Source organism: Pseudonaja textilis, chromosome 6 (assembly GCF_049901715.1).
Source record: "Pseudonaja textilis isolate UNSWEBS1 chromosome 6, rPseTex1.2, whole genome shotgun sequence".
Lineage (NCBI taxonomy): Eukaryota > Metazoa > Chordata > Lepidosauria > Squamata > Elapidae > Pseudonaja > Pseudonaja textilis.
The window spans coordinates 22,756,509-22,784,345 of record NC_141995.1 but is presented as its reverse complement, the minus strand read 5'-3'; the positions used below and the strand labels follow the sequence as shown (position 1 = coordinate 22,784,345).

General features: G+C 35.3%; 1 protein-coding gene across 7 annotated transcripts in view; it reads right to left on the bottom strand.

The window, feature by feature from the left end:
• SH3D19 (SH3 domain containing 19) overlaps positions 1-27,837 on the bottom strand; it is a 62,296-nt gene that overhangs the window by 10,451 nt on the left and 24,008 nt on the right. For 3 of the 7 annotated variants that reach the window (XM_026698141.2, XM_087936049.1, XM_026698140.2), the window contains exons 3-15: positions 25,166-25,206; positions 19,896-19,936; positions 18,941-18,983; positions 17,886-18,033; positions 15,201-15,408; positions 12,515-13,480; positions 9,164-9,271; positions 6,800-6,909; positions 5,921-5,979; positions 4,212-4,470; positions 2,418-2,486; positions 1,613-1,685; positions 982-1,112 (exon numbers count right to left, since the gene is read on the bottom strand). In XM_026698141.2, the coding sequence (XP_026553926.2) occupies positions 982-1,112; positions 1,613-1,685; positions 2,418-2,486; positions 4,212-4,470; positions 5,921-5,979; positions 6,800-6,909; positions 9,164-9,271; positions 12,515-13,480; positions 15,201-15,408; positions 17,886-18,033; positions 18,941-18,983; positions 19,896-19,911 (2,190 nt within the window). In that variant the 5' untranslated portion in view covers positions 19,912-19,936; positions 25,166-25,206. Of the gene's footprint in view, positions 1-981; positions 1,113-1,612; positions 1,686-2,417; positions 2,487-4,211; positions 4,471-5,920; positions 5,980-6,799; positions 6,910-9,163; positions 9,272-12,514; positions 13,481-15,200; positions 15,409-17,885; positions 18,034-18,940; positions 18,984-19,895; positions 19,937-25,165; positions 25,207-27,311; positions 27,391-27,837 lie in introns of those variants that run through there. The other 4 variants (XM_026698139.2, XM_087936047.1, XM_087936050.1 and 1 more) reach the window with 2 other exon arrangements.

The window sequence follows — 27,837 nt, the reverse complement described above, 5'->3', positions numbered from 1 at the left end:
CGTGGCCAGCACTTGACACATCCAGCCTACAGCCCGCGAGTTTGACAGCCCTGTTTTAGTTGTTAAGGCAGCAAACTGGAAATCACGACACTGCCTGTTCTAGTCCCATTTTAGGCATGAAAACAGGCAGGGTAACTTTGGGCCAGTCATTCTCTCTCAGCCCAACCCACCTCACAGGGATGTTGTGGGAAAAATAGGAGGAGGAAGTATGTTTGCTGCCTTGAGTTACAGGTAGTCCTCGACTTACAACGTTTTTCATGCTTATGACCATTGTAGCACCCCTCGTCCATGTTTGCGATCCTATGCCACGCGTGCTGGAAGTGGCATGCAGAGCCATTTCCCCCAGCACGCAAAACGTCACCCGGAAAAGCCCCACTGCGCATGTGTGCGCCGCCGCCCAACAACTGATGAAATTTCAGAGAAAAGATGCTTTAAAGACTTCACTTTAATTAACTCACTATAATGGAAGCTGAAAAATCGTATTACAGTATTGAAAAATTCTCCATTTCTACCAAACTAACACCGCACATATCCTTGTGAAACACATGTTATTCTTGTTTTCTTACTAATATCAGCTCTGTGGGGCTTGACACTTTTGCATTATTGTCAGCATCACACAAAATGTAAATCACTGATGTAGTGGTGACATTGTTAGTGCTAATCTGGTATAGCTGGTAGAATATTAATATACTAGCTGAAATTAAGCATAGGTTAAGAAGGTTATTAATAGGTTAATAAGTAAAGGGTATTTTCTCACAATTTCAATTTATTGTGAAAATGAAAACCATAAAGATCAAGACAGTTGCAAATTTAAATAGATTTGCTACATGGTACAAAAAATATATCTGCTTTGTGAACTCAAGCAAGATTTAACCACATGATATGCTCAATAAAATGCACAGGGGGAAAATTAAATTAGAACTCAAAAGCGAACCCAGATGAAATGCACTATATTTTACTTGAAATGAGAAATATACTTACAATAATTTTGACAAAGCTAGCAGGAAAAATCCCAGTACGATTCTTGCATTTTCCTCTGTACCACTCATCATCTATTTTTTCCAGAAGAAAAACTGTGTCTCCAGCACTAAGCTCCAAATCATCAATATGCTCTATGGAAAAATAAAAATTAAAACTGTTTTAGTTGATAGCTTATTTATCAAATCAAAAATAAAATCTCACTTAGGCGAAGCTCTATTTCTGGTAGCTACATTACATAAATATAGACCAAAGGAACAGACAGCTAATAGCATTAAAGGTCATTGCTCTGAGTTTTATTAAGGAATACAAAAAGAAATTGATGAGATTCTCTGCAGAGAAGAATGCAACCTAAGCAGAAAAACCAAAGGGGGGGGAAAGAAATTTAAATAATTGAGGACAGAGTCTTCAAGCATATGCTTATATTTCTCTCCTCAGCAATCTTCCCACCAAGGAATATGCCAGAAGCAAAAGGCTTTGAACGTAATGTCAGGACATGGCAACTAGCAAGCTTTAAGATCAGGATGACCAAGGGATTCAAATTCTAGCATGCTACAGAAAGTAAACCAAAGTATATTAAGAATCATTTAAAAAGCAAAACTGTATTTCAATTTATTCTGATGTCACTTCTTACCTGCCTTGAAATTATGTAGCACTGTTGCATGAGGAACACTTGGATCACTAATCTTCTGCATATCAACTGAATCCTTAAAAATATGAAAGATTTGGAAATTACAAATAACTGATACTCTATCATTTCTTGAGCCACTGAATTCATATTTGGAACATTGACTGCTGAGTTAAAGTACTCTTCACTGATTTCAAATGCAAAATCCTCAAATGCTATGGGAAAATCAATTTAGATTTTAATATAGCCAATCCTATTGAATTTTCATATTTTTTAATTCTTCTAGATGCTAACATCATAGCAGTGACAGTAACACTGAATCCCTTTGATAGTTACTGTTTCAAAATGCAACGTTTTTGGAAGATGTTTTGTTTATTCAGTTCATATGCCACCTCAGTCATCCAAGGGACTCTTATTAAACCTTCGATGGAGTCCAAGATGAGAAAATACTTAACAGACCCTTACTATGCTGCAAACAATGTATTTGGAATTGGAATATGTATTCCAGGAAAAATTATATGCCTAGAATAGTATTTAATTATCGAAATTTATACCTGCTGTTTGCTTTGCACACTCAGGGGAGTTATTATCTGTATTTGGGATATCTGCATTTGGGAGAAATGAACTTTGCTAGTTTCTTCTCCATTTTTGCACTCTACGTAGTATTCTCAACTTGATGCATCAGAAAAAAGTACATTTCCATTCTCGACACTTTAGAATGATAAAAAGTTAGATGACTAAACATATTACATAGACAGACAGAGATACACACACACACACACACTTCCATTGATGTAGAAATCTGCATTACCTTACAAGAGAGCTGTCCAGCATTTTGAAATGAAACATCTTCTTTAGCAATTCCATGATGCACAGGAAGCTTGAAACAAATTATTCACATTTCAGTCCAAAAAAACTTTTGATGATCTAATGTACATTTTAATGTATATTTTTTATTTGTCATGAAAAGGTATCCAAGTATTGCATGTCATTTTCTTTTCTGGGATTAATTTTGGGGATCCAAATGATCTATGGCACAGTTGCCCCATTAATCCTACTAGTTCATTCCAGTTCTTTGTTCACAAAATGAGAAATATCTGGTTAGAATTTTGCACAAGGTTCTGTATTCCTTTTAGTTTTTAGTTTGTGCATGATTGGTGATGGAAAATACTCCACTTTGACATAATTACCTCATTTGTTACTTGATATGTTTCAAAACTTGATACTTGCCCATACAGCTACATTGTTAGTTATGATTTAAATTAAGTTTTGTTCAACTCCTAAAAGACATAGACTGGTTCACATTAGGAAAGGCTAAACAATTTGCTGCAAGGGCCATATTGGTTTTTGTTCCTTTCCTGAAAAGCCACATTGGTATGTCATGACTTATTCCTTAATGGTACTACATCTACATGGAGGGAAGTAAGCTGTGGTACCACAAGGTTCCGTCTTAGGCCTAGTTCTCTTCAATATCTTTATAAATGACTTAGATGAGGGAATAGAAGTGGAGCTAATCAAATTTGCAGATGACACTAGGGTGGCAGGAATAGGAAACACCTCAGAAGACAAGCTCAGGATACAGAAGGATCTTGACAGATTTGAACAATGGGACCTAGCCAACAAATAATTTTTAATGTGGAAAAAAGCAGTTTTACATTTAGACAGAAAAAAACCAAAGGTGTAAGTAAAGATTAGGCAAAACCTCGCTCAAAAACAGTAACCATGACAGGACCCTTGGAGTCCTAATATCCTATGAGCCAGCAATGTGCGACAGCAGCTAAAAAAGCTAACACAATCTTTTGTAATATAAACATAGGCATAGAATCAAAATCACGTGAAGTATTTAGCACCACTTTATAAAACCTTGGTAAGACCACACCTGGAATACTGCATCCAATTTTGGTCACCTTACTACAAAAAGGATCTTGAGACTTTCAAAAAAGTGCAGACAAGAGCAACTAAGATGACTAAAGGCCTGGAGACTAAGATGTGAAGAATGGTTGCAAGATTTGGATTTGGCTAGTATAGAGAAAAGAAAGACTTGGGTTCACATGATAGCAGTATTCCAGTATTTGAGGGGCTGCCACAAAGAACTTATTTTCAAAAGCACCAGAGGGTAAGACAAGAAACAATGAATGGAAACTAATCAAGAAGAGAAGCAACTTGGAATTAAGGAGAAACTTCTTAACAATGAAAACCATTAACCAGTGGAACAGCTTGCCTCCCCAAAACATGGGTACTTCATCATGAAGGTTTTTAAGAAGAGATTGGACCACCATTTGTCTGAAATGGTATCAGGTTTCCTGCCTAAGCAGGGGCTGGACTAGAAGATCTCCAAGGTCCCTTCCAACTCTTCTATTCTCTTCTATTTCTATTCCTATTCTATTCTGCTATTCCACTAAAATGATATTAAATGTTATATCCCAAAAGGGAGAAAAATAATGGAACCCTATAAAACTCCAGTGTCAGCAGAAAGTACATCTGGACATATGAAACATTTTATTTGATGAACATTCACACAATTAAAATCGATCTGCTTACTCTTTTAATAAGAGATGACATATACAAAGTCACATCTCCCCTCTAGTGAAATTAATCTTCTCACCATGTATTTATTGTATAGAGGATGACCAGGCTTGGGTCGAGGGGGTAAATCTGAGCCATGTTTTTTAAAATCATCACTCTTTGTTTTCTTGATTCCCAATCCAAGCACGCCAGGTTTCTTGTGGAGTGTCACATCAGATGACGAGTGTGGCAATCTATCAGTATCTGAGGAGATTTTGTTGGATTTTGGTGGTGGTGGTCTTCCTGGGGCACCTTTAGGTGGAGAGGGCCGAGATGGTATGCTTTTCCCCTGAACGGGTCTAGAAATTATAAAGAAACCATAGTATTAGAAAACACACTCTATTCCAATGATATTACAAATACACTCTATTAAAAACTATTGCTAGGTTAATTATGTGCCATCAAGTTACTTTTGATTCCTGGGGACCATGAAGATAATATTATCTCCACAATGATCTGTTCAATGATGCCTGTTCCCTAGGCATGCAGCATCACTTCTCTACTCATCTCCCAAATACATTTACACATACCATTACAATTATGGATATATTAGAAGTAATACTAATTCCCATTAACTATTTTTTTAAAAAATCTGATCCCTTTAAAGAAGACTCTCTTTAGATCCAGAGGATCAGTCATTGGCTTCTTATTAAACCATATTCTTACTCATAATACACAATATATAATTTAACAGTCTCTCTTCTGTAAAAATGAAATTCAAATGCCAAACGTATACATCTCAGCAAAATTATATTAGCGATCTGCAAATAAAATGAGAATGGTATCTTTCATGGAAACTGTTGGGTAAAACAGCTCTTCATATAGTTAGACCAGAAGTGTCAAACTCGCAGCCCGTGAACCAGATACGTCACATGCTGGCCACCGCCACCCCCCAGTTTAGCGAAGGGGGAAAAAGTCGCAATACATCGTGAGACGATGATGTAACAACACGATTTTGACACCCCTGAGCTAGACAATTTCAATCAAGGAAACACAATGCAAATTGCATTGGCTTCACTAAAACATCAGAATCCCCATTGATTGAACCATTAGAATCCCACTGGAAGCAACTTCATTGTTGGATTCCTCTGTTAAATAGCTGGCACTTTGTTTTGTTTTTCTAATTCATACATTACTTTACCTTGTGCAATCTGTTAAGAAGATTAAAATTAAAACTGGAGATCTGCTTTGGGTTATTCAACAAATACTGATTTACTACTATATACTCTCCCGTAACTTCATAATATACTATTCTGCTAAACAAAGAGTGTCAAACTTGATTTCATTGAGGGCCGTATCAGGGTTGTGTTTGCTCTCAGGGGCCTGGGGTGGATGTGGCCAGCTCAATGTCACTCGTGTTGGGAGCACCTGTGGTGGCCTGAGCGCTCTGCAAGTGAAAATGGGCTGGCAGAGGAATTGAGGGCCAGTCCTTCACTGTTTCCAGGGTGGCACCATAGGCCAGATCTGGATCCATGGGCCGGATCCAGGCTGCGGACCTTGAGTTTGACCCCTCTGCTAAATATTAAGAGTGGGTCAGACTGTGAATATAATTATTGATATCTTCTAAAGCGAAATTACAGAATAATTAATGTAACCTATAGTCCATATGTATTTTTAAAATTGTAGAATATTTTACATTTTGCTATATAACATAACAAATTAAAACTATACAACTAATGTTAGTATTATAATGGTAGTAGAATATGTACTTCACAACACCAATCCCTTTGCTGCTTCTTTGATACTCACCTTGGAGGCAGGACAGGCTCATTCTTGATTGGCTGTACCAAGCTGGGCTGTTCAGGTTCCTATTGGGTCATTAATGTTATTGGTATTTGGGCAAAAAAAAATGGAATTGTTATGATTATTTCAAAGTAAAATATCAGATAAGAAAAGAACTGGTAGTTGCCTGGACAAGTCTATAAAAAATGTCTTGGCAACATTTTTGGCCAAATGCCTTCTTCCTAAGATTAAGAAAGAAAGACCCAGCTGACTTCATGATTAAGGTAGAGTAGAACTCAGTTTCCTGGTTTCTAATCTGGTGCTTTTAACCCTTGCAACACACTTTCTGTTGCGTATATACAGGTAGCATATAGGGTGCACAAGGAGGTGCAAATATGGCAAGACTCAGGGAGGTGCATGAGGGTGTGTAAGTGGCAGGGGAGGGATAACTCAAGCAACATGCAAGGGAATGTGGGTGGCAGGGAAGCTTCAATGCAAGTGCAGCAGGGTTATGGTGGCTGCTGACCTTGTTAAAAATGGTTGAACTTTTTATTTCAATACATGATTTTAATGGTCTTTTATATAAATGATTCAACCACACATAGTACAAATGAAAGCAGAACTATATACTATCTAGGAAAATTGGTTGGAATGAGGCAAGGCAAGGCAGGAACCAAAGCAGGAACTGGATAGGTCTGAATGCAAGGAATCTGAATTTATTTATTTGAAGTTTGTAGCAATTTTCTCACCATTTTGTACCATTTGGGGGAGAGGGAAAGTACATAATTGGTGAAATATGCACATTAAGCATTGTAACACTTAAAGATGATAAGTAATTCAGTTTAATATTGTGGCTTCAGGTTTTTTAAAAGGAAGGAACAAAGGAAGGGAAAGGAAAGGCATTACCTTGTTAATTATATTGATATTATTGAGTTTTCCAGCTGCAATACCAGATGTGCTTCCAATTGGTTTCTCTGTAGGTAGTGGAGGAGGGCTTTCCAGAATATCATTTAAAGCTGCAAAAGTATTTATAATTTTCCAATGTTAACTACCAAAATTCAGATTTTGATTATTAAAGAAATATTATTAAAGTTATTCTACAAATATATTCAATGGAAAAATATAACAGGTCTCACTGATAGCGGAATTGCACTACAGGCAGTCCTTGAGTTACGGTGGCAATTGGGACCGGAATTGCCATCACTAAGCAATCACAACATCACCTGATTGCATTGCTTAGTTCTGGTTGCCATCATGCTCCATCATACTCCCAAAGTCATTAAGCAAGAAGCAGCAGGAATTCCTGGTGAGGAGCACCAGAGTCCACAGCTGGGTGGGATAGACCCCAGCACTACCCACATGTAAGTTGCGGGGAGGGGCTGCTGTCATGTGTTCAGGACAGGAAACCTTGGGATGGAAGGTGCAGGTGCTTGCAAGTCCCAACGAGGAGGACATAAAGTTCAGGGAGGCACGGGAAGCCATAGGAAGGAATGATTAAGTGCAGGTTTGCAACAAAAAGGGGAAGGAGGGCATGGTGCATGCAAATAAGTGAGGCAGGGGGGAGGGTGCATTGCATGCAAGCAAGCAAAGGGGGAAGAAAGGTACAATACATGTGAGCAAAGAAAGTCTGAGGAATGGAATGTGGGAGACAAAGTCATGACTAAATGGCTTGACTTTGCTTGGAGGAAGCTGGCAAAGTTGCAAGTGGCAACCATTTGACTGCGAGATGCAGCAACCAGTTTTAGGTGTGAGCTGGAGTGCCATTTTGTTTATATGACTGCAGGAGCATTGCAACAACTATAACTTTTAAGAGCTGTTCATATGTCTCTTTATTCAGTGACCTTTTAACTCAGGGGTCCCCAACCCCCGTTCTGTGGACCGGCACCGGGTCATGTCGTGCCAGAAACTGGGCTACGCAAACAAGCAAAGCCCCATCTGGGGAAGTAGGCAGCACACAAAACCACCACCCTTCCGATCGATAGAAAAACCTTTCTCCACGGAACCGGTCCCAAAAGGTTGTAACTTCAAACAGTTATTGTACAAATTGTTGTATGTTGAGGAGTACCTCTTGGTTAAGTATAAATTAGGAAATTTAAAATGTATGGACTCCAGCTTCCAGAATTTCCAGCCAGAGATGGTCCATACATCTTAAAGTTGCCAAGTTTGAAAAACACTGATTCAAGAAAAGAATTTGATTGTTTTTAAGAGTACATGATTGAGAAATGCAGATCACCAAAAGGTATCACCAAAAGAAACTAGTAACACTATATGTAATTAGATTTGTAATATATAATTAGATGAAACTCTGTATTATATGCTTAAAGTAACAACTGTGAATAAATATTTTACACAATTTGAGAAATGTCAGATTGAATGAACGCTGTTTTGCTTAAGTTGCAATAAGCAGAAAGTTTGATTTTACTGTATTTGTATAAATTTGTTTAATAAAGTATTTTTATAATAAAAAAATTTTAAAAAGAGAGAAATGCAGATCACTACAATTACCCATGCTGGAAACCTGTCAAATAAATTTGGGATAGGCTGCTTGCCTGCAAAATTTAACTCATTTTAAAACTTAACAAGGCTTTTTTGTTTTTGTTTTTTCTCTACTCAATCATCTCTTTCCCTTGCCTTAATTCTAGCCAGTTCGTTCTTTCTTTCTTTCTTTCTTTCTTTCTTTCTTTCTTTCTTTCTTTCTTTTTCTTTCTTTCCTTCCTTCTCTTTCTTTCTCTCCTTTCTTTTCCTTTTTTTCTCTCCTTTCTCTCCTACTTTCTCTCCCTCCCTCCCTTCCTTTCTTCCTTTCTTTTTGTTCTCAGTATAGATATGATACTCACTGCTATCTCCATTCTGGTTTTCCCTACTTTTTTTCTGTTCCTCCTAGAAGGAAGGAGGGGAGTAAGTATTGAATTATTATTTATTTGATTAGCTGCTCAACTCTAATTGACTCATGGTTTACTTGAGCCTTGAGAAAAGGAAACCTGAATTCCAAAATTAAATACACACATATAAATATCTGAACATGTATGAAATATAAAGTTTTGTTTCATTTGGAATTGGCAAGCCAAGTTTAGCAAGAAGAGAGAGGGAGAATTATGTTTGTGATTATAATTTTTTAAAATATTCTTTTTTTCAGGGTTTTGTCTAAAATTTAGAAAAATCATCCTTTAAGGTAAATACGTTCTATCAAAAACAACTCTAGGCAAAAATAGCTTTGTCAAGATCCTATGTTGCATACCGGATGGATGGATGGATGGACATTATGGATATTACCTTTTGCTGACTTAGATGGGATTCGGATTACAGTAGGTTTACGCACAACAGCTGGCTGAACTGGTTGCTCTTTTGCAGACTCAGCTTTGGATGGCAAATTGGTAAGATCTAAGAAAAATGCAAAACACAGCATTTTTTCCTGTTTCCATTCAAGGCGAAACATCAATAAGGCTCATAGAAATCTAGGGTTGTATGCTGAGAGAAATACCTACACCAACCACACAGTCTAAAGTTTACAGTAAATTTCAATAAAGGGAATTTTCCATTAAAGATAAGCGTTTTTCAAAATATTGCAAATGAGGAACAGATGGACATTTCAGCCTCATCAGTTGTGTGTGGCATCCGCAATCAGTTATGGAATTTGAAGAATTGAATTCAAATAACTCACACAAGCCTCTCCTTAAAAGGTTCAATAATAAATGAGTAATTTTTTAAAAATTAGTTTTCAAAGTTTTTTTCAATCTAACGCTTCCATTAAACCTGATTAAGAAAACTCTCTGAATCTTCCTTCCTTGGTCGGGAACTGCTATTAGGGCTTGACTACTTCCCTCCAAACAGAGCATTTCACTCACATTCATTCTCAGGGTTGTTGTTGTTTTTTTTCAATTTGCCCTGAACATTCTTTGGCTGCTGAGCTTGCTTTTTTTGGCAATTTGAAGTTTTTCTTGGCTTATTATTATTTTTTACTTCCTATAAAGCTTTCCAAAACACACATAACGTCTGTCATATCTGGCTTCACACTGAAAGACTACAAAAGCCTCTTTCCGTTGCCAGTTATCTCATTCTTCAGTTCTGGATAGGCCTGCCCCAACTTGATAATCAGATTTCCCACAATGCCAATGTAACGATGACAGTCCATATTCACAGGAATTACAGCCGGTTACTAAGACAGTGAATATACATTGGAAAGCATGACTTTGTTCACATAAAGAAAAGGCAAATGCACCAGCCCTTCTCTTTCCCGAGTAGAAAAAAGTGTTATTCTCTAGGAATTCCAGGGAACAATTGTTGTGCTCAATCTGGAAATAAAAGATTAGATCAGTACCATCTTGTGGTCTTTTGAATTTTTGAGTTTTAAATTATCTGCCAGCTGGTGTAATTCACCAACTCTGTACACTAGCTCTTGCAACAATACATAAGCCATGAGCTTATATAAATTTATATATAGACACAGACATAGACAAAACTATTTTATTTACTCTTGTAAGATTTTTTTATTTACTCTTTCTCCCAGGATGGAAGTGGTGGAAATGGAATGACATCACATCTAGTCACTTGTCTTGATGCTATATGGCCGGGAGGTGCAATTACGCTCGTATTCTTATGTATACCTTCTTAATTGCCAACCCTTTGCTCACACTCAAAGTTAAAGGGGAGGTTACAAAGCCACAGTGCCTCTTTCTCTCACCTCTTGAACAGAGTTGGTGACAGCAGGAATTATCAAGCCAGTACCCCAGAAAAGGAGGTGGGACCAGAGGGTGAAGTCCAGAAAGTTTTGAGAGAGGATGTGTGAACTTTTCAGCCAATCACCCTATGAACTTAGTCTGAGTGCTACCACAAGAATCACACCAGACAGAAAGGAAGAACTATTCTCATAATTGTAATTTTCACACTCATAGCTTTGATGGGATGAAAATAACTGCAGGAATGTCTGGTTTTAAATTCACAAACCAGTTCTATAGTTTTTAAAGTAAATTGTAACCTTCAGTCTTTGGTATCTAAATTAACTAGAACTTCAATAGTAAATCAGTTTTTTTTCAGTACCATTTTATTTTTGTACAAATAAAGTACTATTTATCTACTTTAAAAATCTGCCTATAAACATTGTTAAACATAATAAGATTTTTTCTTTGACTGGGACATTTGCTATACACTGGTTGAAAATCTTTCATAAATCAGTATATAAAACTATATTTCTAATATACACAGATCTACACAAAAGTAGTCTATTTCTAAAATTTTAGAGCTAAAAATTTACTAAAGCTAATATAGTACTTATATCAGCTAATTATTAGCATCAGTATGGTCCACCTGCATTTCTAGTAACAATAATTAGCATATTAAATTTCAAAAATGTTCAGTGATTCCCAGAATTGCAATAACTTTTGCAACAATTTGGGTTTGATATGTAAAGTCATACAAGTATATTTATTTAGCTCTTAACCTCTTTGATAGATTGCTCATGAGCGTTATTATCAGACCTTAAACATATTATTTTTATGCAAGCCTTATGAATAAAAAAGTAATTGAACTGAATTTAAAAAAAAAACCAACTATTACCCAGTGTTTTTTTCTGTACAATTACAGACTAATATTCAGTTCCATTTTTTGTAAAAGTAAATTCTGAATAAGGATAATTCTGTCAGTATTTGAAATAACTAAAATTTCATAATTCAAAGAAGACCAAATATTTACAAATTTTAATGTTTGGGATTTGAGAAACTGGAAAGCAAATTATTATGAAATATATCAAGGCAAATATGTGCATGCTTATGCCTTAAGAATAATCTGAAAAAATATTAATAGTTTACTACTATACTGAATAATATAAAATCTATTACACAATATTATATATTGTCTTTCCCTCCTCTTCAAATATGCAAAATGGTGGAGGGGATCCAGATAAATAAGCAACAAAAGGAATAATGACAGCAGAACAGAAAGAATACAATAATGAAGAATATAGCTCAGGGTCCTTGGTGCTCCCTGAGCTGGGTTGGGTTTTTTTGCAGATGTTTCATTACCCAAATTAGGTAACATCATCAGTGCTAATCAGGAGTAGAGTTCCTGACCTGATGTTACCTAGTTTGAAATATTTACAGAAGTTTCTTGCAATTTACAGTATTTATTGTAGTATTTTCAAAACAATGTTTTCCTTTGCTGTAATTCAAGCACATGTTTTCTAAGAAATCAAAGATAAAGAGGGCCACTCCAGAATACAGCTTCCTTAAAGTTAAGCACACAAATAACCTGAAAACTTATCTGGAGTCTTTGACCTATTATCGTAATTCAAATTAATAACATCTACTTTTATCACATTTCTGTTATTTTGGAGAACATGAAGATAGTAACAAACAAACAAAAAACCAGTAATTCTGCAAACCATGTATTTGGAGGCTAAAGTCAAACAGGAACACTGTAATATTTAATAGGCATTGATTTGATACCATAGACCTCAATTGGAAAACTCACCAATGCATTTGACCAAATCCATCATAGAAACATTTGCAGATAAATTTTGCTTACATAATTTTTGTATACACACCTAATGTTGCTATTAAAATGCACCTGCATTTACTATACAACTTGAAACTATTTAACAAAAGCTCATTTTCTCTTTTTAAAGCTTACCTGATTCTGAATGAGAAATTTCTTGAACAGCTTTGGCAGAGTTAAAGGATAAAACATCGTCGTCAAAGCTGATCAGATCTCCTTCTGCAGAAGTAATATTTTGTATTGGAGATGGTGTAACGCTGCTTGGAAAACACTCCCCTGGGGATCTAAAGGCATTTGATTGGGCAGCTATAGAGGGCTTGGGAACAGTACTTATTGGTTTCAGGGGAAGCATAGGAAAAGAAGGACTTTCAAAAGAGACTGACTTCTTGGGAAGAAGAAGCGGCCTAGGAGCAGGAATGGGAACTTTTCTCTGTCCATCAGTATTCTCCAAAGCTGATCCACTTCCTGAATTAAGGAGCCCATTGCTATTATTCCTCTTTACAGTCACTAATGTTGGCTTCTTTGGCAATTCAGGCTTGGTTGTAATATTGCTCCCAACTTCCTCAGTCTGAAGGGGCTTCTCTTGGGAGGCAGCTTTTTGTTCCCATTCTCCTGATGCTCTGTTAATGCCTGGCTTTGGTGCCACTACAGGCTTTTTTGCACTAATGATAGGTTTGGGCCCTAATGAGCGGGGAGATACTTCCGGTTTCTTGGTTAGTCCTGAAGTTTCGACATTCCCTTGCATTTCGAATGATTTAATCCGTGATAATATGTTACTTTGGTTGTTGTCTGTATCCATGTTGTCCATTACTATATGACTTTCCTCAAGGTTATTGTCTAGTAGGAACATCAAAGAATTAATTAACTCATTATTTTCACTGCTTGATGGGCTCTTTTGTTCCTGATTGTTTGCTTGATTGTCTTTAGCCACTGGTTTCAGATTGCCCTTTGACCTTGGTTTTGGCACAGGACATACTGCAGCATTAGACTTCTCTTGAGACGTCTGGTCTTCTAAAATAACTAAGAGCTGTTCATTTATGGGAAGATTGCTGTTTATCAGAGATGATGAAGGTCTGGGTGGCTTCTGAGGAGTATGTGTAGCTGTAAAAAAAGCAATGTACATACACAATAGGTTTCATTGAAAGATTGCAACATCAAATAACACCTTGGGCCAGTGGTTTTCAATATTGTCTTCACCATGCCCCCCCCTTAAATACCCCTACCAAGACTTAATTCAAAATTTAAATCATAACATTTCTTCAAGCCTTCACAGACTCCTTCTGATGACATCACGTCCCCCCAGGGGTCCATGGACCACAAGGTTGAGAACCACTGCATTAGGCTAATAGTTTTTAAAATAAATATTGCATAGAATCATCCTGCAGTCATAGAATCATTTATCTACAGAATATATCAGTGCTAGATTGTAAATTTACTTTCATGTGAGAACTTATAGAAATTGTGTACTGTGTCCAAGCACATTTTGAAAACATATGCAAAAATTATATTTCAAACCTCATAAGTACTTTTATTTATATACAAGTATAAATGATTCAGTTAATTCATTCATAAGCTAGAATTTATTTAATTTGGGAAGAACTTTGATTAGGTTATATCTTAACTAGGTCTATTTATGTTTATTTTTCACTACTATATCTTAACCAGATATGACTTTTAAAATAATTGTCTGTGCATTAGAATTTACTTGCTGATAAACAGTTTGTGTAAATAAGATTCTTTAAAGTATTTTTGGTTATTTCAATCATGATAATTGAGGATTATCAACAATACATATGTAACATTGATGGATCATTTTACTGGTGAGATATAAAATGTGTTGGAGGTGGATTTTTATTATGACAGTGTTAAGATATACATCTTAGGGATTGGATTGGCACAGAAATTTTGTTAATAAAAATTAATGTACATTTTTTTTACCAGAAAAATCAGCTTGAAAAATATGTCCTTGTAGTAGTCTTTGACTAAATATTTGTTCACTTCTTAAAGTAATTGGAAAATTATTTTCAGTTTGCAAGAAGTTTAGAATTTCAAGTTTGGATATTACAGGCAAGAAAGATCTTTTCCCTGAGTTCATATTTTATAGTTTATTTTTTTATATAAATTTATATCTTCTGAAAAGTATTTTTGGCTTATATTCTCCTAGATTTTCAATTATCCAGTACTTTTCAATTACCCAATACTCAATATCTATGTCAACATCTAAGCTTGAGTATCCAAATAAAAGTCGAGTACCATTTCATTTCTGAAAATCTAATTGTATGAGCAGGGGTGGGATTTAACCGGTGTGGTTCGATGAGAGTGCGTTTTGCATTTGCAAAATAACATTGGCCGGACAGCTGACAAGCGCTGCGCGTGGGTGCGCAGCATTTGAAAATCCTCTTCTTTCCTGCTTTTTCAACCTCAGCTGTGCTGCGCAAAGCAGCTGAGGTTGAAAAAGCAGGAAATAAAGGATAGTCAAGAGCCCAGGCAGGAGGATGGACCAAACAGACGATCAGAAGGTCGTCACAGTGAACTGGTTCAGTGTCAGCTGCTCTTTGGAGCTACTGGTTCTATAGAACCGGGCCAAACCGGTAGCATCCCACCCCTATGTACGAGTGTGTCCTGGTGGCGTGCATTACATTTTATTACATATACCAACGCCATCTTATTTCAGTTATAAGACTTTTGTGTCAATCAACACAAAAAATAGCTGAAACTAATTCAATATTTATTTTGCATAATACATCTATCAAAATTTTTAAAAAATCTATCCAAAATAATCCTTTTAAACATCTTCAAACTAAAATTAACAGCAATGTACCTGGAATGTTTTTGCATTCAGAGATAACGGAAATATTATTTTTCACATTTATTGCTGGCAAATTGCTGATTATCTCTTCTTGAAAGTCAGTCTGTGTTGAAGATGTAGTAGTACGTCTAGAATTAGCAGCACAGGCAGCATTATTATTGCTGGCTGGGATGATTGGCACTTGATTGATCTCTTTGATTACCTGCTCATATGAAGGTGGCTGAAAAATAAAAATACCAAATGTACACACTATTCATGTTAAAAATTCAGCATTTATAAATATAAAAAATCCTGGTCCATGTCCTAAATGCTTTTTAATAATAATTTTACTAAAATTCCAACTATGATTAAAAAAACTAATACAAACTAAAAAAATAAAAGGAAAAAGGGTCCAAAAAAGGAAAAGGAAATACAAAATAATAGAAAAGAAAAAATAATATGGCAAACAAAAAGAAGAGAAATGAAGAAATTATACCCCTCTTCATCACAAGCATAAGCAATTTTAGTTAACTTGTTATCTTCTTTCAAAACATAAATATTCTTTCTTCCCATATCCCATATATTATCAAAAAACAAATCCTTAAAAATCTCATCATTTCAGTCCTGATCAGCTAATGCACATTAAGAGGTATCAGAGATAATAACATCTGTTCTAACCATGGTTACATAAACCAAATTTATATCCCTTCCTTTTACTTTTAACAATTTTGATCTTTAGTCCCTTCAAATAATGCTCTAAAACAAGGGTGTCAAATTTGATCACGTGATGTATCATGACATATCGTGACTTTTTTGTCTTTGCAGAGTTGGGGTGGGCGTGGCCTGCGCATGACGCATGCAGCCTGCAGGCCACCAGTTTGACACCCTTGCTCTATAACTTTGTTTCTTTTCATTTTTTCTTTGTTTTTTTTCTCCCAAAATTCTTCAACACCTTAACAAGAATCTTTGGTAAATAAATACAATATAGGAAAATTATCCAAGCCACTCTCTTGGCTTGTTGTGCATATATCCTTATTAATTATTAAGGTATCAGCTGATTTCTTTTGTATGCAAAATGTAAATATTTTTTTCATATCATTTTGTCATTTAAATCTTCAAATTCACCTTCAAATCAGCTTCGGTTCAGTGTCCGGTAAAACTTGTTCCTCTTCTATAACATTTTTTTAAACACAATCTATTGTAGAAGCAGACATTCTTAAAATTAACTTCTGGGTCCATTGTTCAAAAAGTATCCTTTAATATGTTGAATGTTAAAATATTTTTCTCCATCCTGTATTATTAAGTCAAAATTAAGAATTCTTCTCCTTTAATGGTAATATTTGTTCTTTTTGGTTCCCTCTAATGTCCAAGCCTCAAACTGTATCATTAAAAAAAAAAAAATCAAAACCAAAGCATTTTCCCATGAGGAAGACTCTTATAATTAATTCTAAAATTTTATTTCAAAGTTATCTGGACTCTCAGTCTGTTTGTAACTTTCTAAAAATCAAAGTTTTACTTTTTCCATAAAAGTTTCACTCTTTTGCTGTTTATTCCAGAAAAAAAAATTTAAGGCTGTAAACTTGTATTTAAAAATGTATTTTGCTAAGGATTGATGGAAACTCAATGCACATGGGTGACCTTTAAGAAAGGGGAGAAGAGATGCTGCTTAGGAAACAATCAAATAACAGTCCAAGTCACTTTATGCTCTGAGGAAACTAAGGAAGGACCCACCCGAACGGAGCAAGCAGGTAAAAGTAGAGGATGCAAAGTTTGCACTTTCAGACTCTATTAATGGAATAAAGTAGATTTAGCTCATCTAATCATGTTTCCTGTTTGGTTTACCCAGGAGAGTTGACACTCACTACACAATTTGTCAATGGAAAGGTTCCTAATAATTGAAAAGCAGCTAACAAGTAATTCCCAAAACTGCTTAATAAAGTAAGTATATAAACCCAGTATTTTTTGAAGGCATCAACTGCGGTTAGAGCAAAATGATTACAGGTAGTCCTTGACTTACAGCCATAATTGAATCCAAAATATATACACTTAACTACCTGTTAAGTGTTTTTAATTTTGCCCCATTTCACCAACTTTCTTGCCACAGCTGTGAATTGAATGACTGCAGTTGTTAAATTAGTACATGGTTGTTAAATGAATAGGGCTTTCGCATTGACCTTGCTTGCCAGAAGGTTGCAAAAGTCATCGCATGACCCCTGACCACTGTAACCATCATTAATATGAACCAAATGTCAAACATCTGAATTTTGATTACGTGACCAGGGTGGTGCTGCGATGCTCATAGGTGTAAAAAGCGGTCACCTTTTTCAGTGCTATTGTAACTTTGAATGGTTGCTAAATGAACCGTTTTAAGTCTAGAACTACCTTGTATTCCCTTATCTCCCAGACCTCCAAATTGCCAGAGATTGCAGTCTCATAGTTGCCTCGTGAGAAGCAATTGTCTGAAGAATTTATGGAAATCTCAAGTGTTCTTCTTGTTCAGAGAGGAATTTCAAAAGCCAGTCTACCTGCTGCCTTTTTATTATGCCATGATCGTCAGTTCTACTTTTTGCCTCTTTAGTTCGCCATTTCTTCTCCTGAACTCACTGTCTATGTCCTAAATGCTGCTAACAATGAATTCTGACACCACAGTTATTTCACTACATTAATGCTCAAACAAACACCAACTTGAACCAAGAAGGAAATCCTGTGCTTCCTCACCTCTGCTGGAACAAGTTCAGTGGTTCTCCAAGGTGTCTGGCTATGAGTTGACTGGAACAGTAGCCCTTGTTGAGGGACACAGTTTCCACCTGGAAACCAGGAGGATGGTCCAAGTGGCTCAGCTGCAACTATTGTGATTTCAGGGCGTCTGGATGGGGAAAAAAGATTAAGACCAAATTCAGTCATTTATGATTACACGCTATTTTGGGTTTTTCTAACTGAATTGCTGGGAAACACCTTTTCTCATTCTTCAACACAATTAGCGTCCATAGATAAGTCCATTTGCCACCTTGATTTTGTTTCCTATATCTAAGAGGCCAAAAAAACCTCCAACATTCTTACAATTGGCAAGCATTCAATTTTTGAATTTTTGAAATATCCTCATAGATTCGTTTTAACTATGGCTGCCCAAGCTTTTGGTTTGCCCATACCACATTGAAGAATTGTCTTGGGCCCTGTATAAAATATGTAATATAGTGAATGTATATGAATAACAAACTTCATTTGTTTTTCTATATTTTATTACCTTGTGAGGCTGCATTAGTAGCTGTCCCATACTATATATGGCCCATGACCTGTACGTTGGCCCTGCCTGCTCTAAACAATCAGCCAATATAATTTTGGGCATTTAAGACATGAATTACCACAACATATAAAATATTGTGGAGTCCACAAAAAACAATAGTATTCTGTATATTCAATCTCAACAGACTTGATTTATCTCTTTGTGATAACAGCATATGTGCACATAACAAACTCTTTCACCCTAGCCACTTTCCCCAATATTTTGGAAAATTATAATGACGCGAGTTTGACACCCTTGCTCTAAAGCAGGGGTCTTCAAACTTGACAGCTTTTAAGAGCTGTGGATTTCAACTTCCAAAATTCCTCCTCCAGTCATGTTAGCTGGGAATTCTGGGAGTTGAAGTCCACAAGTCTTAAACTTGTCAAGTTTGAAGACCCTTGCTCTATAGCAACATTTTCATTTATATGTCATAAGTCATCTCTTACACTTATTTTATTGGTAGAATAATTACAAATGACTATTAACATACCTTCTTTCTCTTTGCTGTTCACTGTGATAAGTTGTCCGAGAAGCTAATTTTTAAAAAAAGGCAGACAATTAATTTTTACCACTGCTAATATAATATTTAAGTCCAGCATTTGATCAGCATCTCCTTATGGCTCTGAGATTAAGGAAATTTCATTAGATATACCTTATAGCTCATGGGATAATATATACAGGATTCAAAATTAGTCCCACAATGTTAAAATATAAATATACTGTATATGGTTGATTTATTAAGGTCTTTAACATTCACATATACCTGATCTGACTTCATTTTAGTGCAAAAGCAAAAAGTCTGATATGAGAAATACCCACATACTAAATTAAACCATATGGACTTTGGCTTAACATTATTAAATGAGCGACTTCTGGTTTATAAATCAGAAATTACTTAGTGATCCATCATGTATATTCATCAAATTTTACTACATCCATCATCATATATATTCATCAGATTTGACTTAGCATACTATGTGAACCAAAAGAATATGTGATGGATTCAATCAATTTGTCCTACTTTTCTGAGACCCCCATTTCATGTCTGTGCCTTCAAATGACAAGCGAAAAGTGGACTGAGCATTTCCAGTAAGTAATACCATAATTCCAAGCATAGCCTCAGTAAGATTCAGGCAATATTACTACTAATAAAAATTAATTTTTATGTTAGGTAATTATGTTAGAGCACATTTAATTATGTAAAATGACTTAACTATAGATTTTCTCATTATAAATATTATTAAAATAACTGAAATTTTATTTGAATGAAATCATTTGCATTTATCTTATATAATTAAAACAATAGCAAATTAGAAGGAATATTCTCCAGATAACATGATTTAGTAGAAAATATTGTTTGATTATGCAGCAGCAAATTATTCTAATTGCACCATTTAAAATTTATAGAAGCAAAGCACCAGCCGGGGAAGTGAGAAAAGACATACCTCTTCTACGGGGCATATTTGAGTTGCACTATTCATGAGTGCTAAAGGAGAAAAAGAAGGGTTACAGAAGAAGATAAAGAAAGAGGAAAAAGAACAAACCAGATGAACAGTAAAGATATATTAGACTGTCTTTGTTAGTTAGATAGGAGTATCATAGAGTATTTCCCCCACAAAATGAACTCTGGCAGTGTTTTAAATACCAGTTTTTAAATTGAAATTTGACTGTAAAAAGAAGGGGGAAAAATAACCAGCAGCTTTATACTGTATCTATTTAAACAACGGAATTAAACGATTTCCTTATTTTGAAGTTGTTGGTACTTTTTTTTCCTGACTCTTCAACACTGGTGTATTAGTCACTGAAGATAGTAAAATGACTCCAAACTTCCATGTTCTACAATGGCAAAACGTTGCTTTGATTTCTCTATCTTAGTAATCAATTTTGCAACAGATGTTCATATTTCCTTATTATTGACTTTTTCTGGGAAAACCACAAGCTCCTTTTATACTCTCCTTCAGTGTCAGAAGATAGGCTGCCTGCAAAATGACCAGCACCTATAGCCCAGCAGTGTGTGGCTATAAAAGCTGAGTAGAGACACAGCCCAGTATGCTGGTGTTGGTATGGGAATCAGAGGGAAGATGGTTTGTGCTTGTTTGGTAAACTAAAATAGCTGGAAGCAGCCTAAAGCAATAGAAGACTTACTGTTCTTCAGAAGTAGGGCTTACATAGAGAAGACATGTCCATGATAATTGGAATAAAGCTGTAGTAAAATAGGGAAAGTGTGATATAGTAAACTGAGTACTAGCCTTTGAGTACTTGTAGGTGTGTTGCCTAGAGGCCAGGTGGGTTGTATTGGCTCTCTGGGGTTTTGGATATTCAGATAAACAGATTTATCTTTGGGAAACAGAATCTGTCTCTTGTTATTATCATAATATATCACTGCTTTTAAAAGATAAAGGCTCACTATGCTTCATATAAATCTGCTCATAAGGAATCTAACAGAAAATTTTCAGTTAAGATCCATGCATAAATTTCTGCTTATAAATAAAATCTCCTTTTCCATTTTAGTCATTTAGTCTTAACTGAAATTGTTTTAGAGAACTCCTTGAGTTTAGAAAGCTTTCTGGCAGTGAGATAAGGATCTCCAGGGCATTAGAATGTTACACTAGGTGTGGGGAGATCCAATTTCAAATCCTGTTCAGCCTTAAGTCACTCAAAATATCTTGGTGTAACTTATCTAATGTGATGACATATAATACTGTTATTTTCTCCCCAGGGCTATGAAACTATACAATGAAACCTAATAAATGCTAAAGCATTTTTTTATATACATACAAACAGTGTCCAGGTTAAGCATGTCCAACTTAAAGGCAACCCATAGATACAAAAGGGCTGCCTATTACTAAAAATGGTGGACAGCATTGCCTTCCTTGAGCTCACAAAGCACTGAAGCTGTGCAATGGTTTCAGGTATCACCGAAGCCATACGTTTTTAATATATAGCCTGTTTCCCACAATTCCAGAAAGCACTGCACAACTTCACTTCTTCACCAGCTCAAGGAAGGAACTCAATCTGTCAGTTTTAATAATAGGCAGTCCATTTGTAGTAATAGGCAGTCCAACTTAAACACAAATGCAGGTTAAAGACAATTAGGAACAAAACATGTTCCTAACTCAGGCACTGACTGTACTTTTCTCCATCAACCTTCCCTACCACCTCTTCAAACAAAAATATTGTAAGCATGCATACAGTAATTGTGTGCATCTTTTTGTAAAAGCTACCAATTATTTATAATTAAATTCCAGAGTCATCTTGTAGGGGAGATAGGAGGCATAAAAATGTAGTAAATAATAAATAAAATATGCCTGTACACATGCATGTGTGCATGTGTACATACTTATGGTATATATAACAACTTTAAGTAAAATTGCTGCATAAGCATTCACCAGTATGTCACATACTATCTGAACTACTGCAGACTGGGAAGAGGTAATAATGTTTTACATACAGAAATCTCATTAAATGTTATCTTGTTAACGATTTTGTTGGAAATGATTGTGTATATTTGCAAATAGAAAGTGAGCAAGCGAGGAAATGCTTGTTTGTAGATAAACTACACATAAGAAGGAAAGGGGGCTGGGCAACAGTGGGGTTGACGTGTTAAATAAAGTTTATCGTCGTCCTTGGGGACAAACAGGCCAATGCAAAGGAACAATGGGAAGGGGAAGTACACCATTATAAACTTATGTGCACTCTGGCAAAAGTTTCTTCCAATGCTTATAATTGTTTTTGCTAAAATATTATTCCAATTAAGGGAAAACATGAAAGAGAGACAACTTTCATTGAGACAAACATTTTTAGAACTATTAATGTCATTAACAGTTGTCCTAAAAATATCTTCTGAAAAAAGACTTTAATCTTGAGAAACTTTGGTTATTTCTCTTTAATCAGCTCCCTCTGCCCTCCAAAAGCTGGGGAAAAGTTACTTTGATTGGAAAATTGGAAAAATGGTTACAGGAAATATGAAAAGTGTTTTAGTAAAATTGTATTTATATATATGACAACTCCATACAAGCAACAATGTTAGTTTGAAGTAAAAGAATGTGAGAATTTGACAAAAATGCTTAAGAGTGAAGGGATGAAAAGGAAGTGAAGCAGTATTTATTTATCAGACTCAATTTAGTCTGCCTCCTAATTATATTATCTAGAACATTACAAATAAATTATTATTAAGCCTAAATTAATATACTTCAAATAGTATATTTTTCAGTTATTACAATGCAAATTATAGCCTTGTCAGACAGTCCGTGACTTCTGAGCCATCAGCCATTCCATCTTCTAAGGTTCTAAGCCTTGCTAAGGTTCTAAGCCTTACAGTTTTCAGACAGATCAGCATACCACATCTCTCAAGTGGCCTGGGGTAGACATGTGGCTCTGTTCCCCTAGAAAGAGCTAGTACACAATTTGTAAGTCTTCAGGAACTCTCAGCTGCTGTTAGAATAGCCGGTGAAACCTGTACTCAGGGTTAGCCTTTATCTAGCTGCAGCTAGCCCGCCAGGTGCTTCACTATCTGGAGCCAGAAGTACAAGCAACAGTCGCTCACACCGTCATTTCACGGTTGGAATACTATTATGCATTTTTCATGGGACTGTCCTGGAAGACTATCCTAAGACTACAACTAGTACAAATTGTTGTTTCACACATGCTAAAGGAATTACAAAGTTCTATAGGACCAATTATGCTATAGTGGATGTCATTCTGTTTCTGGTTGCAGTTCAAGGTGCTACTTTTCACTTTTAAAGTCCTCATGGCTAGAAGCCTGGTTATCTGTTGGATAATAGAACCATCCAACCAAAGTATTCACGCAGAGAATTTGCTCAGAGGTCCAAACCATATGAACTATAATTGGAAGACACTCTGAAGCAAGCATTTTCTGCGGGGACTCTGTTGAATAGAAAAGGGTCCCCAACCAGGCAACATGCAAAACCACCCCCACCTCCCAGTCTGTTGAAAAACTATCCTCCATGGAACCAGTCCCTGGCATCCAAAAAGAGGGGGGGGGCTGCTGGAATAGAACACCATATCATAATATATACCCATGATGGTGAACCGATGGCACGCATGCCAGAAGTGGCATGTAGATCTACTTCTGCTGGTATGCGAGAGATCGCCCGGAAGAGCCCCACTGTACATGTGCACACGCCTGAGGGTGAGAGATGCATGCACATGCGCAGAGATGCTCAGGGCTCATGGGGGGTCATATACGCATGCACAGGGGGCGTGGGGTCCCCACGCACATTGCCTTCTGGGTGCTGGCATGCAATTTTTGGCATGGGAGCCCAAAAAGTTTAGCTACCACTGATATATGCGATTTGTGCCTGGATCTTCACAACCCTGACGTCAGGGATAATTGTTCCTGTGGTGAGCAATGGTGGCGCTATTAATAAGGTCTACAATTCTTGACTGATTATAATAAGAAATAAGGAATTTGTATTATTGTTATGGTTATCTGTAAATGATTATTCATTTGCTGTTGCTATTATACAGCTGTTGATACTATAAATTGTTATATTTATTCATTTGCTGTTGCTATTATATAAGATGTTGATTTATAAATAAACTTTTATTTATTTATAATATAAGCTGTTGATATTGTAAGCTGCTTAGATTTGTACTGACTGAAATGATACAAAAACACCAGAATTAGACAAATCTTTCAGCTATTAAAATAACTCTAAAATCAAACGAATGCTAATAATATCTCACTATGCTCTATCATAATATAGTTTACAACCACTAAACACAATGACATGATTACAGGCTCATCTAAAAAATAAATTGAATATTGATATTTATTAGACAGAAGAAGCAAGAACCAGATTTTTTTCCTTTGGATTCCAGATCAGGTGTGATAATGTAATATTTCTATCAGCCTGCTTAATTTTGGTTCATAATTAACATTAAACCCTAAGCATTATAATAACAAACCATAGCAAGTTTTACAATTGTTTTTTTTCTTCCTTTACAAAGATAATTTTTGAAAAAGTTTGTTTTGGATTAACTAAGTTTCCTCATCATCCAAATTGAAAGAAATGTTGGCCAATTTCATATTTTAATTTATGGTAGTGATATATTCAACCAACTTTGTTCAGATTAACTACATAATAGAAATCAAATATTCTATTAAAGTGCAGATAACATAAAATAGAACTTCTGATATCTTTCTCCCAAACTTGCAGAAAAGAAATGAAAAATACAAGTTCAAACATTTTCTTGTTTCATAAAATGAGTAAACACCAAACACTGCAATCCAGCTCAGGTTTTTACACTAGAAAATGAGAATGAAATATAAGCAAATAAATACATTTAAAGTACTCTACCTATCAATATTTTTTAAAAACAGGTATGTTCAGTGGAAAGGAAAACAACTGATATGAATAATTTAACTCATTTATTTTTATCTAAATACATTGCATGTAACTTGCACAATTTTGATAAGTTATCTTAATTTCTTTTTAAAAGAGCTCAAAAAGAAACAAATTTATCTGTTAAACTAAACAAGAATCAGGTCGTCATGATAATCAATCCTGGAATTTGAAATATCTGTAACAGAAAGTACAAGGAAGAAACACAGTATAACTGCAACGGTGAAGCAACTAACAATCACTAAAAACCAAAATACCTGCAGTCTGTTTAATAAAAATCTTAATAAACATTTGTTCAACTCTTCAGCATTCATTAGATAGATATAACAGATCAAAAATCGACTTACTTCTCTTGATTGCTGCTTTAATAGATGACAAGGGACCTTGGCTTAGAAAATGAAAAGCAGAACAAAAATAGAATTACACATTATACAAAAATACAGATCATTTAGTAGAGAATTATTCAAAAACATTGTTTAGGGTGGTCCTTGACTTCAAACCATTTTCAGTGACTGTTCAAAATTACAACAGCAATGTAAAAAGTGAGTTAAGACTCTTTTTCACACTTACGACTGTTGCAGCATTCCCGAGATCATGTGATCAAATTTCAGATGCCTGGCAACTGGCATGTATTTATGACGGTTGCTATGTCCCAGGGTCATGTGATGAACCTTTTGTGACCTTCTGACAAGCAAAGTCAATAGGGAAGCCAGATTCACTTAACAACGGTGTTTCTAACTTTACAATTGCAGTCATTCATTTAACAACTGTGGCAAGAAAGGTTGTTAAAATAGGGCAAATTTCAACAACTCCTTGTTTAGCAATGGATATTTTGAGCTCAACTGTGATTGTTAAGTCGAGGACTACTTATAGTAATTATTGTAAACAAGCAGATTTGCTGAAAAATTGTAAATTTTTCCTTCTTCACTGATTGACTGAAACCAATTATGGAAAGGAGAACTACAGGGACTGATTGCCACATGCCTACAGGAAAAAATTCAGTTGTTTACCAATTTATCAGTTATTTCAGGATATTGGTATTTGTATACTGGCAATTGTTTCTATGCACCAAAATACAGGAAAATGGATGGAAGTGATGCCTTTAGTACTAATTCTGCACTAACTTGGTATATACTGTACAACACTGTACGAAACTGTAGTATGGTTTGGGTTAGTTCTCTATTGTGAGAAGTCAGTTTTCATGGTTTGTGGCTAGTCCAACTTAATAGAAACCTTTATAAGTCAACCATAATTTAATATGCTGGTTGAACTCATTCATTGTATCCTTTATTGTATCATCCTTGAAATGAACAGATAAATATTTTTGCAGACAATATATTTTGGGTTTTTTACTTCTTTTGATTGTTTTGCCCTGGGCTTTTTTTTACCAATATATATTGGTAAAATATATTATTTTACTATATTTGGACTATATTTGGGATATAATCCAAAATCCAGAAACCAATTTAGGACAGTGAGAATCATCACATACAGACAGATTCTGATGCTCCAAATCAACTACTTCCAGCAGCTTAGAGTTATAGGCCAAGATTATGAACAAAAAAAAAAGGAGGAATGTAAAGTTCAATTATTTCTCCAAGGATAAACCTTGTTTGATATTTCTGATAACTGTTTAAAATACTTTTTTTATAAACTATGATTGAAAAGAAGATGATTTCTGGATTGTGTTTAGATAAAGTTTGGCTATGAGGAGTTTTTTTTTAAAAAAAAGTAACATTCAAATAGTTAGAAAAGTTAGTATATTAGTTTATGTTAGTATATTAGTGTGATGAAGATTGAAAAGCACTTTTTATTTTATTATTGTCTTTGTTGCCTTTTTTCCTATTTTTTCTTTTTCTGCACCTTCTGGCCTCTTTTATCTTCTAGTCTGCACTAGTTTGAACTATATTTATTGAAAACTTCAATAAAATTATTAAATTAGAATCCTTCATATGATCACTCAGACCTTAACCCTTCCAGAGGCTGATAGCTAGAGAAAGTAATTCTGTATAAAAGTAATAGAATCTATTTTATGTTCTATTGTTTTAATGTATATAGCTTTATCTAATGCATGTTGAGCTTTAGCAAAAAATAAAAATAAAAAACAACAGGCAACCCTGGAAAAGTATATACAATAAAACAGCTGTCGCCACAAACATTTAGTTTCTCTGGTTACTGTTAAAGCAAGAGACTGCAAGTAATTATTGAAAAATATCTATGAAATGTTATTTGAAAAATTTCTGAGCAGCACAGGCAGGATGTTAATATTTCTGGTGGCTGAAATCCACATAATACAATGTTAATTGACATATTATGATTCTCTTTCTCTATCTTTTTATCATGAAATATATTTCACATTAACCTAACGATATAAAAGCTTCATTTTTCAACTAAATTGATCTATATAATTTTTTTGTGCTTCGGTAATGATGTCTAACTATAAACAGATTAATGCATATACCATGAAGGAGAAGAATACAGGTTATACGTTACCTAAGAATGAGAGGCAATAGGTCTAGAAGTTGTAGTAGAATATTTTTACTTTTTACTTCCTATTTTCCTATTCAATGCACCATATCACTTCAGCAACCCTACTGATCCTTTCAAGTAATCAAGAGAGGAAAAGAGAGGCAACCCTCCTCACTTTACAGCTTCTAACCTTTTAAAAAATCTGACGTGACTTAATAAGTAGCTCCAGAAGTGAAGGCAAACAATTGAGTGTCCCTTGAGGACTGGGTATGTTTTCTGCTATAATTTTGAAGATTCCTGCTCCGAGTAGGAACAAACAGCCCCTTCTCTTGTTAACGAAAATACAGAGAACTGAGGAGAAATAGTACTGTATTTTTGTAGAAATTTCTAAAGTGAGGAAAATAATGTTTATAGGCATTATAAAATCTACCAAATGTGATAGAGCTCGCTTACAAAAGGACTTTAATTTTTTTGTCACCTGTTGTCAACATCAACAATACATGTTTATCACTGTTGCAATTCTCTAAACTCTTAATTCCCAAATACAAAC